This window comes from Danio rerio, chromosome 2, assembly GCF_049306965.1.
Source record: "Danio rerio strain Tuebingen ecotype United States chromosome 2, GRCz12tu, whole genome shotgun sequence".
Taxonomy (NCBI): Eukaryota; Metazoa; Chordata; class Actinopteri; order Cypriniformes; family Danionidae; genus Danio; species Danio rerio.
Genome location: NC_133177.1, coordinates 22951271 through 22965795, shown reverse-complemented (window position 1 = coordinate 22965795; position 14525 = coordinate 22951271). Strand labels below are relative to the sequence as shown.

Here is a 14525-nt window from a genome sequence, read left to right as displayed (position 1 = left end):
TCATGCTTTGTATCTCAAAGCTGAAACAGTCTACTCGTCTGGATGCTGATTTCACTGACACAACATTTAGACACCACACTCACACATCATCATTGTTGGAAATTGTATTGTGTCTTGTGCCTTAGTCTTTTCTAGTATTTCCATGTAGTGGTGGGCAGGCAAACTTCAAGCAAATGTGTTGAAGCTTTGAAACATTCTGAAACCAATTTCACAAATTGAGGAATTATACACTCTACGTTGTTTTGAGGGAACATCAAGTGATTCAGTGGAGTGGTTTGTGTTCTTGACTAACATGCAGATGTATTGCAATCTAATCTAGGACGAGGCAATTATGGTCATTTAATATTTGTTATTTTTTTACTCTGTTCTTGTCTGTTTGTTTTATCATAAGTCTGACACTCGAATGACCTCTTTGAGAACAAATACGTGTTGTGATTGTCATAACAATATCAAATAGAACTACATGTAAAACCACTTACAACATGTGGAAGGGGTGTTAGTGAGACCAGCAGGGGGCGCTCAACCTGTGGTCTGTGTGAGTCCTAATGCCCCAGTAAAAGAGAAGGGGACACTACACTGTCAGTGGGCGCCGTCTTTCAGATGAGACGTTAAACCGAGGTCCTGACTCTCTGTGGCCATTAAAAATCCCATGGCACTTCTCGTGAAAGAGCAGGGGTGTAACCCCGGTGTCCTGGCCAAAGTCCCTCTATCGGCCCTTACGACCATGGCCTCCCAATCATCCCCTTCCACCGAATTGGCTCTATCACTGTCTCTCCTCTCCTCCAATAGCTGGTTTGTGGTGAGCGCACTGGCGCCGTTGTCCTGTGGCAGCCGTTGCATCATCCAAATGGATGCGGCACACTGGTGGTGGTGTGGAGAGACCCCCCTCATGATTGTGAAGCAAATTGGGTGTATGGCCATACACAATAAATGCGCTATATAAATACACACATTACATTTTTTAACATTTACAAATAATTGTAGAATGGATGTACATCATATCTACAGACCTCTCTTCGTCTAATATGATAATTTTTGTTTGAGTATTGCTGCATCTCATCTGTGATTGCATGATGTAAACATGTATGGCCCACATCCTGAGCATGTTTGAGTGATTGTACTGTTATCAGTCTCAAACGCACATTCAAGTACACCGAGTACAATCTGATCTTTAGAAATGCTTAGAAAATGCACTTCTTCATGTAAGACATGCTAGTTTCTGCATGTATTTAAATGTAAATTTGTCAGTATGATGAAGCAAGAATGTCATCCCTTTTTTGATACAGCCCAAGCCTGTGCAAGCTCTTTTAGCTCAAGCATTGGTGTTACAGGGAACGATACAGGAAGTCATTTTTACCAACAGTGATAAGATTGTATAAGCAAAGTCATACTAGATGAATTTTTCAGAATTCTAAAAGCACTGATACTGTAGATATGCTCTAGTGTCTGCTCGTTGTTTGAAACTAAGATGTGCAGTGTGAATGTAATTCTATTAATATTATTGCCTTTTTATATATGCTAATTATTTTATAGTATGAAAAGCTCTGCTGTGACATGTCAATTTCCCTTTGGTATTAAAAAAGTAAAAAAAATGCCCTGAATGTATTGTTGCATTGTTTTTGTTTGTAGAAATGACTATATAAATATTTATAGTGATGTTTTCTTCATTTCTGCTCGACAGGAGTCTCAAGCTGATGCTTTGGAGCTGAACCTCTCCTGCCCTCATGGCATGGGGGAGAGAGGTATGGGACTGGCCTGTGGACAGGTAAGACAGACTAAATAGACTGATTTCAAAAATGAAAAATCTGCCTGTTTCATATACTGTATAGGTTTTTCCTCTGCATGACACACAAAGCTTGTTATTCAGACTGCTTTTACAGTTAGTGTTAATGGGGACCTACTGTATAATGTTAAGATTCAGGATCATAAAAGGGACGCAGGGACCATAACATAAATTAAGTGCCTGTGAAATCGACCAAAAATTAACCTTGTGACTGTGAAATAGACAGATGTTCGAGTCATTATTCTCTAAATATTTTAAAGTGTATACTATCCTTCTATACAATAGTAGCAATAGGTTGTTTGTATTTTTTTATTTATAATATTAATTTTTATGTTTTTGCTGAACCAAATGTTCTTGATGTTATGATCTTGTTTCATCATGATACAGTTTTATTGTGTTTTTTCATTGTTCAGGATCTAGTTGTGTGTGCAATCGCAATGTCATGCTTCAATCTGAAATATGTATCTATTATTCAACTAAGATAAGATAAGATGAAATATTGGTATTACAATTGTAAAAATAGGGAAAAAATAGAGCATCACTTAATTTTGAGGGTCCTTATAACACATGCAACTGCATGTCTACTAAATCTCACTAGAGTATTGGTTAATCGTTTGCTTAAAATCTGCTAAGACTCCGCAACTAAGGCCCCGTTTACAATAATACATTTTAGTTTTAAAATGCATAAGTTTGGCTATTGTTATGCCATTCGTCCACACTACACTGGAGTTTTCGAGTGCCGAAAAGAACATTTTGAAAATGCTGGAGAGACCGTTTTCAGTTTAAAACGCTGCTGCTCCATGTTAGTGTGGATGGGGGAAAACGGAGACACCTGAAAATGAAGGCGGGGCTGTAGACATTATTCGCCAGTCTGATTAGGGCTTTTCCCTCAATATTAAGTAGCCTACACAAAGTTCAGTCTTGCATCCTCTCCTTGTAAGTTCAGACTTCGCAAGGTATGGAAAACAAACTCCCGAGGACACGTCGGCTAAATTTAAAAAGAAAGTGTAACCTCATTCACATCATCCTGGCTATGCTATTTCACCTATCTTAACAATAAAATGAAAGCATGATTTAAGGAACTGCCTCTTTTCATTTTGATATTAGAAACTTAACAGACTTAACAAACTTAACAGAAATGTTGAGGCATCTTGCTGCATATTTATATGACTGTCATAATCACTGTATATTTATAACAAAATGGAGCCTATAACATCACTGCCTCCTTTTATTCTCATTAAAAATATGAAACTTACCCTCTCTTTTGCTGAATATCAGTTTAATAATCAATAATGGCTATTATAAAAGTATAACGTTCAATAAGTTTATACAATATAGGAAATAAAGGCAAACAATCAGTCAAATGTGCAGAATCAGTGTATGCAGTTAATTATGCAGTAATTATTAACCTATCTTCGCACTCAGCCAAAACACGTTATCTGAGAACAAATAATAGATTCAACAGACCAAAGTCAGAAAATATGTTGTTAGATATAGACAAGATGTATTAAATATCACATATAACAAATATAGTGAGATTAGATCCAGTCGTAGATCCTGATGAACAGTCCAACCAGCGTAGCTCTCATCTGGGTATATATGCTGCAGTGCATGTCAGAGAGACTGTGTGTGTGTGGTCACATGATATGCGTTTCCAGCAGTGTAATTGGGATGGAGAGTTGTTCAGAAATGCTGGGTGGACGCGGATCATTTTCATTCTAAAATGCAGTTTTAAAACTAACCCTTACCCTAACCCTGCATCTCAAGCCTGCCGACGTATGCGGCAAACCACTGAACAAACTGGTAACAGAAAATAACCAATGAACAAACTGGTAACAGAAAAAGCCGTTCAACTGGGGGTAAGGGGTCAGCTGGTTACCACTGACCACCCCATTTTAAAGATAAAATGCAGCCATACATTCCTTTGACTATAAAATTTGTGATCCCCAGAAATGTATGTAGGGTACGTTTTCAGAATTAATTAAATTATCATAAATAAAAAAATAATGGTTAAATTATCAAAGGAAGGGTTAGGTAATGTTGCCAGTGGACAACAACTTCATGTTTCTTACACAAATCTGTCTTTTGACTTCAAAAACAGCACAAGAAACTACTTTAATGGTGCTTTTGCATCCTCATTGAGGCATAAAAGCAACAATTTTAACTGCACTGATTAGGAAGCTTTCAAAATCCCACAAAATCCAAAGTAAGAAAGCCAAATGACTTTTATTTTGAGCATTTTTCCTTCTGCTGCAAGAACAGAGGCAGCGTGACTGGGAATGACAGATTGATGGGATGGAAGGTGATTATAGGTTGGACTCACACTGCATTAATGGCATAAATCCACCTCCAAAGAGTGACAACAATCATGGCTGACATATTGAGGAGTTGTTCCAAACCACAGGATTTAAAAGGGCATAAGTGATTTTGCATTTCAATCTCATGATGCTATGTGCATGTTTCATTTTCAAAATGCAAGGTGACATAAGTTGGCATAGCTTTAAGCTATCAGGGGCCGTAGACATGCAGTGCTTAATGATCTTCCAAAAGCACTCAGTAGCTTGTGCTCAAATGGTGTCTGCCAGTGCATTGAAGTCATCATGATATCTAAATTGACATTACTTAATTAGCTCTCATTGCTTTTCTTGAGGTGAGTAATTAATATGTGCAAATTAATTAATTTGAGTTATCTTAAATCAAATTCTGAGACTTTGCTTCTGTTCTGAATTGGATTATGTCATTATTCAAATTTTTTACATTTTGAATACTTGCTTCTGATTTGCTGATGGACATTCTAAGATGTTCATCGGCAATTATTTTCAGATAAATGCACAGTTATAGTAGTTCCAGTCAGGTTTTGACTGAATTGCAGTTCTATAGCACTGCAATGAAGCCTTTAAAAGCCTCCACGAGTTTAAAATCTAATCAAAACAAAAGGAGTGGATAAAATGTATAAGAAAATAGTCCTTCACATGGGAGCCTGGTAAATGTCTTCAAATACAGCATCTGAACGATGTCTTTAGGTGTGGTAACAGTAATATAAGAGGAATAATTAACCTCAGTCAAAGACTGAAGAATACACGACATGTCACTCGTATAGTTTTGTATGGGGAAAACTGTAACAGTCAAAATGGTGAAAAAAGCCCTGCCTACTAGTATAAGAGCCAATCAATGATCGCTAAAGACTGACGTTTCTCCAGGAGAGAGACTCTGATCAGACATGTGCTTTTATGACTGTTTTTTATTGTCAACAAACACACTGAAATCTCAGCGAATACTTGCTTCACAGACATAAAAAAATATATTTACATAAAGCTTGAAATATGTTCTTTCAAATGAACCAACTGCAATTAAAAACAAAAGTTTTTTTGTTTTATAATCTGTATGAAACGAACGTGAGGTACAGTCAGTCCTATCAAATGCATATTAAAGGACGGAAACTACAAGAGCGCCCACAAACTTGCAATCAAAGAGTTGCTGTTATTTCTGAAGGAAATTCACTATCAAGACCAAGACCAGTGTGATCTGATGAAGCATTATTTAGATTATAATTATGTGTAGATCGGACGTAAAGGAGGTTGGTGTCGAGATCTCGTTCCTTTTAAGTGCAGATGCAGAAAATGTAGATTTTGTCTGATCCGAATGTTTAAAAACGAAACAAATGAGACAGTTGTTGCTTAATTTTATTGGTAATTCTTAATATGTAATGTAATCATAAGGCTGGCAGACAGTTTTGGAGAATTTGATTTTTCCCCATTTAAACAGATTGCTCGAGCATACTTCCCGAGAGGCATTTTAAAGATGGCCGCCAAGTGAAAGACTTACCTGAAAGGGACTTTGCTTGGGTCTATTGAAATATTTTTTTTTTAAATAATAAAATGCACTCTCTATGTGTCTTGCCCACATCACCACCTCGAGTTTGCATTATCTTCTAATCATTTAATGGACCATCATCAATTTTCAGTAGGGCTGCATGATATTGGAAAAATCTGACATTGCGATATTTTGTTTTTCTGCAATATATATTGCAATATGAATACAATTTCACCAGATGACTTGAGTAACCCTCTTTGCAAAGAATTAATAATTATAGATTGATTAAGATGATGCTGTAGTGTGAGGGCATCTGCATAAAATGCAAAAGCATAAACAAATACAATTAAAAAAACAAATGAAATAAACAGCATGATATGGTTTACTGAGGAGTTGTACAGTATTCAGATACAGTAAACTGAATAATCACATGTAAAATAAAAGTGCATAATAAATAATTTGATAAAATTATTACAATTTTGATACAAAATGATACAATTTCCTTTGCCTGAATGCGTTTAAAATCAAAAACACATGCAGATGATGAATTATAATTCAGACTCAGCATTGTGTACCTTCCGATGTAATTACTGTGAATGATCACATTGCGATATGGATGTTGGAACAATATATTGTGCAGCCCTAATTTTCAGTGTTGTTGTGGAAAGGGTGAAGCTGACTGAATTGCTGTTGTCGCATGACCTGCGGCACACTTGAGGGATTCAGAAGAGTTGAGAAGTGTTGCTGTGGCACACACAAATCTGGAATGCATTGATGCTTCCCTTTTGAATATGATTGTTATGTGTCTAGATTTAAGGTAACAATGTATTTGTAAATTAAGGAACAAATTAGGGACAAACCCTTCAGAACCCTTCAGACTCAGTCAAAGGTGAAAAAAATTTAAAAAACTATATAGTTCAAGTAAATATATAATTATTTAAATATATAAATATATCTAGTCAAAATAGTCATCATTCATTCATTCTCTTTTCGGCGTAGTCCCTTTATTAATCAGTAGTCGCCACAGCGGATTGAACCATCAACTTATCCAGCATATTTTTTATGCAGCGGATGCCCTTCCAGCTGCAACCCATCGCTGGGAAATATCCATACACACAAAGTCACACACATACACTACAGTCAATTTAACCTACCCAATTCACCCATAGAGTATGTCTTTGGACTGTGGGGGAAACTGGAGCACCCGGAGGAAACCCACTTGAACACAGGGAGAACATGCAAACCTCACGCAGAAATGCCAACTGAATCAGCCAAGGCTCGAACCAGTGACCTTCTTGCTGTTAGGAGACAGCGATACCCACTGAGCCACTGCACCACCCTTGTCAAAGTATACTTGAGTTAAGCTGTACTGTTATAAAGCAGATATACTGTTTTAAATTGTACTTGGGTATTAAAATTTAATAGTAACCAAGCAGAAATAAAAAAGAGAGAGGAGGCTCTTGTTTCATCATATTGAATCATCTTCTAATGCAAAGTGAAATAAATAGCATGCAATATTTTGTCAGAGAGACAAGCAAAGGTATGGTTAAAGGGGCAAAACAACAAAATGCAATAGTAAATGTCAAACAGATCTATCAGGTAAATACAACAACAATTATAAACAGCTCAGTGGAAGACAAAAATATAGCTCTTACATTTTTTTCTTGCAGTATTTGATGTGGACCAGTACAATTGCAATCTATGGACTAGATCATTGGTTTTTATTATTAATGGAGTCTCCCTTCAAAGAGCAAGATGTGATGCAGGGGCCAGTAACACATTTCAGGCTGAATACAAGAATGTGTATTAAATTAATGATGATGAGGGGCATAAAATTAAAGTACACAATACTGCTCTTTGACGCACCTTTAGTGTCATTTAAATCACTAAATTTAATATCCATAAGAAAACGGGGTAGGGGAAGAAGTTTAAATGTAGTTATTTAATTTTAATTACAATTGTAATGAGTAAACATTTTTTTTTATTATTCTGAAATCTACAAGGTTTTGGTTAAATATTCAAGTAACCACAGGAACAATGTTATATATTTTGTTGACGTGTACTTGCATTATCCCAAATCCTTTAATAAATGTTCAAATCCAAAGAAATAAGCAATTTTAACTAGTGACATGGACTGTGTTCTGTGTCAACATGATAATGACTAGAGCTGCAAAATATATCATTTCAGCATCGATATTGCATTGTGCATCCACAATAGTCACATCACAATATATGCAATGTTGAGTCTGAGTTATAGTTGATCAGGGGCTACAGAATTTTATTTCAAGAGTTCACACTTAGCTGATGAATGATAATAAAGCATGTTTGTCATGCTGTCCCAGGAGAGAGCCCTGAGCTCAGAAGATCCTCGAGCATGGAGCTCTCTCCCGAGGCAAGTCTGAGCTCAGTTAGGTCTTGAGAGCTCCCTCAAATTTGTTCCCCCAGCCTATTCTTTGTTTATTAGTAGATAAACCACTAACTATACCAGCAAATATGCTTATGTGGTAAATGCCCAGTACTAAAACACTCATATACTGTGCATATTTGGTTTATTCAATTAACTTACAGTGTACTGCATCTGCATGTCTTTGAACAATAGGAGCCAGGACTTAAACCAGCAACATTCTTGCTGTGAGGCAACTGTGCTAGCCACTGTGCCGCCCTGTCCTAAATTAAACTGTTGTCACACAGCACTTTTCTCCCAATAGACTTCCATTCATACGCATGCGAATGCGTCAGACCGGTCGTGCAGTAAGTTTTGCAGTTCGCTATGTTGGAAAGTTCAAGCTTAGTGAACTCTGACCTGCGAAACCGCATCACATGATTGCGTGAAACCAATCAAATATCAAAACGACCTCTTAGTACAGAAATGTCTAATCATCTTGTTTAATCCCGCCTATTTTTATGGCGCTTTACAACAGAATATCTACAGTATATAAATATATGTATATATATATATATATATATATATATATATATATATATATATATATATATATATATATATATATATATATATATATTCACTAAGTGTATAGAACTACTGTAAGAAAATATCAGCAATTGGTACATACTTTCAATATTATCTAATCCAATATAAAAATTAACCTGCTCCTACGCAGGTTTGAGCTACCAGAACTGTTACTATGACAACAAGTCTCAGATGAGTTTTGAAGAACGAAATTATCCAGGATCATGTCAAATCATTAACATCCATATCCAGCTAATTGAGTATTCCACGTACAAAAGAACGAACCCCAGCTTCGATGCATCATATCACATGCTCCTCTCAAAATTAGTTTGTGAAACTTCACTATACGATTTATGCAATAAATACATAAATTCGTTTTTGTCATGTTTCTTGTTCAAATATCTACAATTCAAAGTGAAAGTGATTATTTTACTTGCCCCACTGACCGATAATTTAGCTTGCTTTAAGGATATACTCTTAATTTCAAATTATTTCTTCTGAAGGTGAAAACTAAATATCATTTTTACTTGCTCTAAGATTTTTATAATTTTTTATATATATTTTCAATAGAAATGAGACAAAGCAAAGAAAAAAAAAGCTTTTTTTGCATTGCGATTTATTCAATTTTTGTAGCTGATTACTATTAGACTCATCAGTAAACCGTCAAGTAGTGCTTGTCAACTTTTCTTGTGAAGCAGAATTAATATTACAATGTTTATCGCAGAAAAATAAAATATCGGCATCACATTTTTTGGTCCTACTTTATATTAAGTGTCCTTAACTGCTATGTACTTACATCAAAATATAAATACAATACACCTAATGTGTTCATAATATATTGCAGAAGACTTGAGGTAGTATATGAGTAAGGTTAGGGAAAGGTTTGGTGTTTAGGGTGGGTTAAGGTCTAAGGGATGGTCAAAAGTGTTATTATTAATGTAAATAGAGAAATTAATTACATGTGAAATTACACGCAGGTATTTAGTCAAGGATAAGTACAATGTAAAAACATATATTTACACAATAATCACATTGTAAAGATTTATTAATTTCACTGTAAGTGCATACAAGTTAAGGCCACTTAATATAAAGTAGGACCCATTTTTTTCAATATCATGCCGCCCTACTAATGACATCATACAACCTTGACTTCCTGTTTGGTTTTATAGAAAACAGGGAAACACCAAAGATGTTTTAATATGCTGTGTGCTTTATTAGACTCCACAGAGCATCATTATAACAGAGACCGAAAATATATTTAGTATGATATAAACAGCTCAGCTTCTTCTCCACAGTCGGAGCTCAGCTGTTTTCGCAAGTTTTTGTGCTCGTCTCTCAACAGCAATTGCTTTGATGGCTTTCAGCTTTACTCTGCTCCATACTACCAATTAAGTGTTGAATTCATTAACTCATCCATGAGCATGATTTTTGCATGAGTCCCGTAGGATGTAATGAAGACCAAAACTCCAATGATTCCAAAACTCCAATGATTCCACACTGCAAACTACAACTTTGTTTGTTGTGAATATGCGCCCTCTAGTGGCTAAAATGACACACTATGCATTTAGGTACAATAATCAAGTCAAATAACTTGAGTATTTTACACCCATGCACTTGAGTCACCTGCATAAGAGCCACTTTGCTTGGCGTGCCCCATCGCATCTGCTTTCCTAAACAGTTTTTCTCCCTCACTTCCTATATAAGACATTTAAATGCAGAAGAAATGGACAGAGCAGGGCATCTAATGGCACCCTATTCCTCTCCATCTCGCTTCAGCTTCGTTATGGCTGCAAGGAGAGCTACAGCCGTTTCCCCCCCTCAAAAAGGACACAAAGCCATTGTGCTCCTGCAGAGGCTCTAAACGAACACACACACATATATGAAGCTAATCACAGCCTGCTGCCTCCTGGCTGCTAACCTCTGTGTGAACTAACGCAAGGCAATATCATTTAATCACACTGTTTGCCACACTCTCTCTCTCTTTCTATTGCTGGCTTTCTCCGTCAGTCTGTCTCTCTCTGTCTTTACTTCCTATTTATTTTTTCCCTGTCTCGATCATCTGTATGTTTCTGTCTCTCCCCCTTGTTCTGCGGGGAACAGGGGGAGGTCTAGTTGATTGTATGAGAATAAGTAGGAAATTGTGCACCGGTACAAAAATGTATGATTGCAGCCCCATACTGTTGGGTATTTAATCAGGGAGCGTGGCCCTCTCTTTGAACCCTGGAGCGAACGGCATACTGGGCTAATGCTGCTCTATCTGGACACAGCACTGTCGGAGGGGAAACTCATTTACATTTTACAAAGACAGAAATCAACTCGCAGAGATGTAAATATGCTAATGTTAAACAGTCTCTCTCTCTCTCTCTTTCTCGGAGCGTGGATGCGGGAGAACTTGAGAAATCTTAAGTGAGGTATTATTTTGATTCAAGCATAGCTGATTTTATTTTTTTTATCTGAGCTATATGATGTTCTGTGTCTGTTTATGGTTATTGGCAAATGTTTGCGCTTTAGTTTTGAGTTGCTGCGGTTGTGATGTGCTTGTCAATGATTCTTGAGAAACAGGACCAAAAATAGGCAGATTTAACTGCTTTTACTTTTAAATAAACAACTTATTGAGTTTTAATTAACCAGAGATACTTAGAAGAATGTTCTTGAAGGGATAGGTTACACAAAATCTTATCTTTTTATTTACTTTTCCTCATGTGGTTTTTAACCTATTTGCTTTTTTTTTAGTTTTCTGTTAAACACAAAAGAAGATATTTTGAAGAATGTTGGTGAACGGACATTTTTCAAAATATTTTCTTTTGTGTTCAAAAACCTCAAATATATATATATAAAGTTTTTCTTTTTGGATGAACTATCCTTTAACATAAATTCACTGGCCACATTATTAGGTACATCTGTCCAACTTCTCGGGTTAACACCCATTTCTAATCAGCCAATCACATGGCAGTAACTCAATGCATTTAGGCATGTCGACATGATCAAGGCGACTTGCTGCAGTCCAAATCGAGCATCAGAATGGGGAAGAAAGGCGTTTAAGTGACTTTAAACGCTGCATGGTTGTTGGTGCCATGACAAGCTGGTCTGAGTATTTTAGGTACTCCTGATCTACTGAGATTTTCACATACAATCATCTCTAGGGTTTACAGAGAATGGTCCGAAACAGAGAGAATATCCAGTGAGTGATAGTTCTGTGGGCGCAAATGCCTTGTTGATGCCAGAGGTCAGAGGAAAATGGCCAGACAGGTTTGAGCTAAAAGAAAGATAACAATACTTGTTACAACCGAGGTATGCAGAAGAGCATCTCTGAACGCACAACATGTCCAACCTTGAGGCGGATGGGCTACAGCAGCAGAAGACCACACCAGGTGCCACTCCTGTCAGCTAAGAACAGGAAACAGGCTGTAGTTCACGCAGGCTCACTAAAATTGGACCGTAGAAGATTTGAAAAACGTTGCCTTGTCTGACAAGTCTCGATTTCTGCTGTGACATTTAGATGGTAGGGTCAGAATTTGGCGTCAACAACATGAAAGCATGCATCCATCCTGCCTTGTTTCATCAATTGAGGCTGGTGGTGGTGGTTTAAGGGGGTGGAGGATATTTTGTTGGCACACTTTGGGCCCATTAGTACGAACTAAGCGTCGTGTAAATGCCACAGCCTACCTGAGTATTGTTGCTGACCATGTCCATCCCTTTATGACCACAGTGTACCCTTCTTCTGATAGCTACTTCCAGCAGGATAATGCACCATGTCATAAAGGGCAAATCATCTCAGACTGGTTTCTTGAACATGACAATGAGGTATCGATATTCAAATAGTCACTAGATCTCAATTCAATAGAGCACATTTGGTATGTGGTGGAATGGGAGATTCACATCATGGATGTGCAGCCAAGAAATCTGCAGCAACTGCTCTATGCTATATCAATATGGGCCAAAATGTCTAAGGAGTATTTTCAGTACCTTGTTGAATCTATGCCACAAAGGATTAAGGCAGTTCTAAAGGCAAAAAGGGGGTCCAACCCTGTTCTAGTAGGGTGTACCTAATAAAATGGCCAGTTTGTGTATATGTCACGTTTTACTCAGTTTAATTTAATTTATCATTCAAAAAAGCATATGTTATAATTGTTAAGAAACCTTTTTTTATTGAACTCTTTAATACTCAATGTAAACACATGATTTCTGCAAACTACTTTAAAGTTCCATGTTAGCAATTCCTTAAATAGCAATTCCACAAATCAAGTTTTTTGCTTTTGTGCTCTTAAGTGCATAACATAAAAAAACAAACCAAAAATAAACTCTTTATATGATTATTTCTACCACAACCATTGTCAAAAAAAAAGTCAGATATACAACTTTTACTTAGTAGTGTTGTGCTTCAATCACCACAGCATCAGCTCCTGGAGGATCTGTCCATGGTCCTGAAAACAGTACTACCATAATCTGCAGGACAAAGAACCTTCCCTCCCAGCTTGATTTATATTTATAGATCTTCCTTACGTGTGATATTGTCTGTGTTGGACAAGATAATGTGCCTTTGCCTTATATTACACTGCCTGCACTGAGTTTCAGATGTGTTTGAATCTCTAGCTTCATATATTACCACCTTAGAAGCGTAACATATTCATTGATCTTCTGCTATGCCTTCAGCCATACCCTGTGTTTGTCCATGTTTTAGATTCTAGCCTGTTTGTGGAGTTATTTGTGTGTATCTGTATGTAGCAAAGTTGTTTTCGTTTTTCAATTTTAAATTAGTTTTTATTTTAATACCCTTTTTTATTATTTACATTTCAGTTTATTTTTATTTTTAGTTTCCTAAATGTTTTGTTAGTTTTAAATTTGTTTATTTTAAACATTTCTGTTTGCGTTTATATATTTATTTTTAGTTTTTATTAGTTTTAGATCTAGTAATTATATTTTAGTTAACAGAACACGTCCAGAGTAGACCAGAGAAAAGTTTTGCATTTGCATAGTTTACGGTAGCACTTGTGAAAACCTCTTGGCAATAAAAAATACAACAATGATTTGAACAAACACTAAATTCAAAACAATACCAATGCAGCAAAAAAATATATATACATATACAATACAATATACAATTTTATTGTATAAAATTAAACTTGCCTAATTAAAATATTTTAGAAGACAAAAAAGTATTAAACAAACGTTTAATGTTTATTTAAAAACAAAACATTTTGTATCATGCTCTTGACTGATGTGTTTATCTGTAATAGCACATCTACAGGTGATTCTCTAAACAACGGCAGGTCAGACTTACCACCACAGAATGGGTTCTTATTACTTCTGAAAATAATTATTTATCTTTCTTCTCATTATTTTATTTCAGTTGTTAGTTTTGTTTAGTTTTAGCTTCATTTGTTGTTATTTATTTTATTTCAGTTATCAATAGTTTAGTATATTAGTATTTCAGCTTCCATTTACTAAAATAACCTTGGTGTGTACTTGTTTATGTAATTTATGAGGACATTATACAAAATTATTATGATGACTTGAGTATGATGCTCTGCTCTATTAAAGTGCTTTATGCGGACGTGTCTTGTGTCCTTGTAATTCAAAACACTTTAACTTGCTTAAAACATACTCGATGAGGTCTTTTGGCATTCAGATTGCACCACAGCTTTCTTTTAAGGATTTGGTTTAGAGGTAGGGTAAGGCTTTTTATAGTATAAAATACATAGGTCTTATGGAGAGTCCTCAAATCCATATGTATGTGTGCCTGCGTTAATGTGATTTATAATGACAAAATTTAGTAAAATTACATGAGTATGACCTAGATATTAGTAAATTCGGTTTACGAGAACAATCCTTGAGTCTTCATAGTTTGAAACATTTTAAAATCATACTTAACAGGGTTTTTTCACATGAATTTGCCACAGGTTTCCTGTGAGTTTAGAGGTAGGGATAGGGTGCGGCCATATAATAAGCCTTTTTTAC

The 14525-nt window shown here is 36.0% G+C and overlaps 1 protein-coding gene across 2 annotated transcripts in view; it reads left to right on the top strand.

Annotated features, from left to right (window-relative positions):
- Window positions 1-14525, top strand: part of dpydb (dihydropyrimidine dehydrogenase b) — a 303194-nt gene that overhangs the window by 193798 nt on the left and 94871 nt on the right. For both annotated transcript variants that reach the window (XR_012386199.1, NM_212893.1), the window contains 1 exon segment: window positions 1682-1765. Coding sequence is in view for 1 of the 2 variants with exons in the window: in NM_212893.1 (NP_998058.1) it covers window positions 1682-1765 (84 nt within the window). In the remaining variant the exon portion in view is untranslated.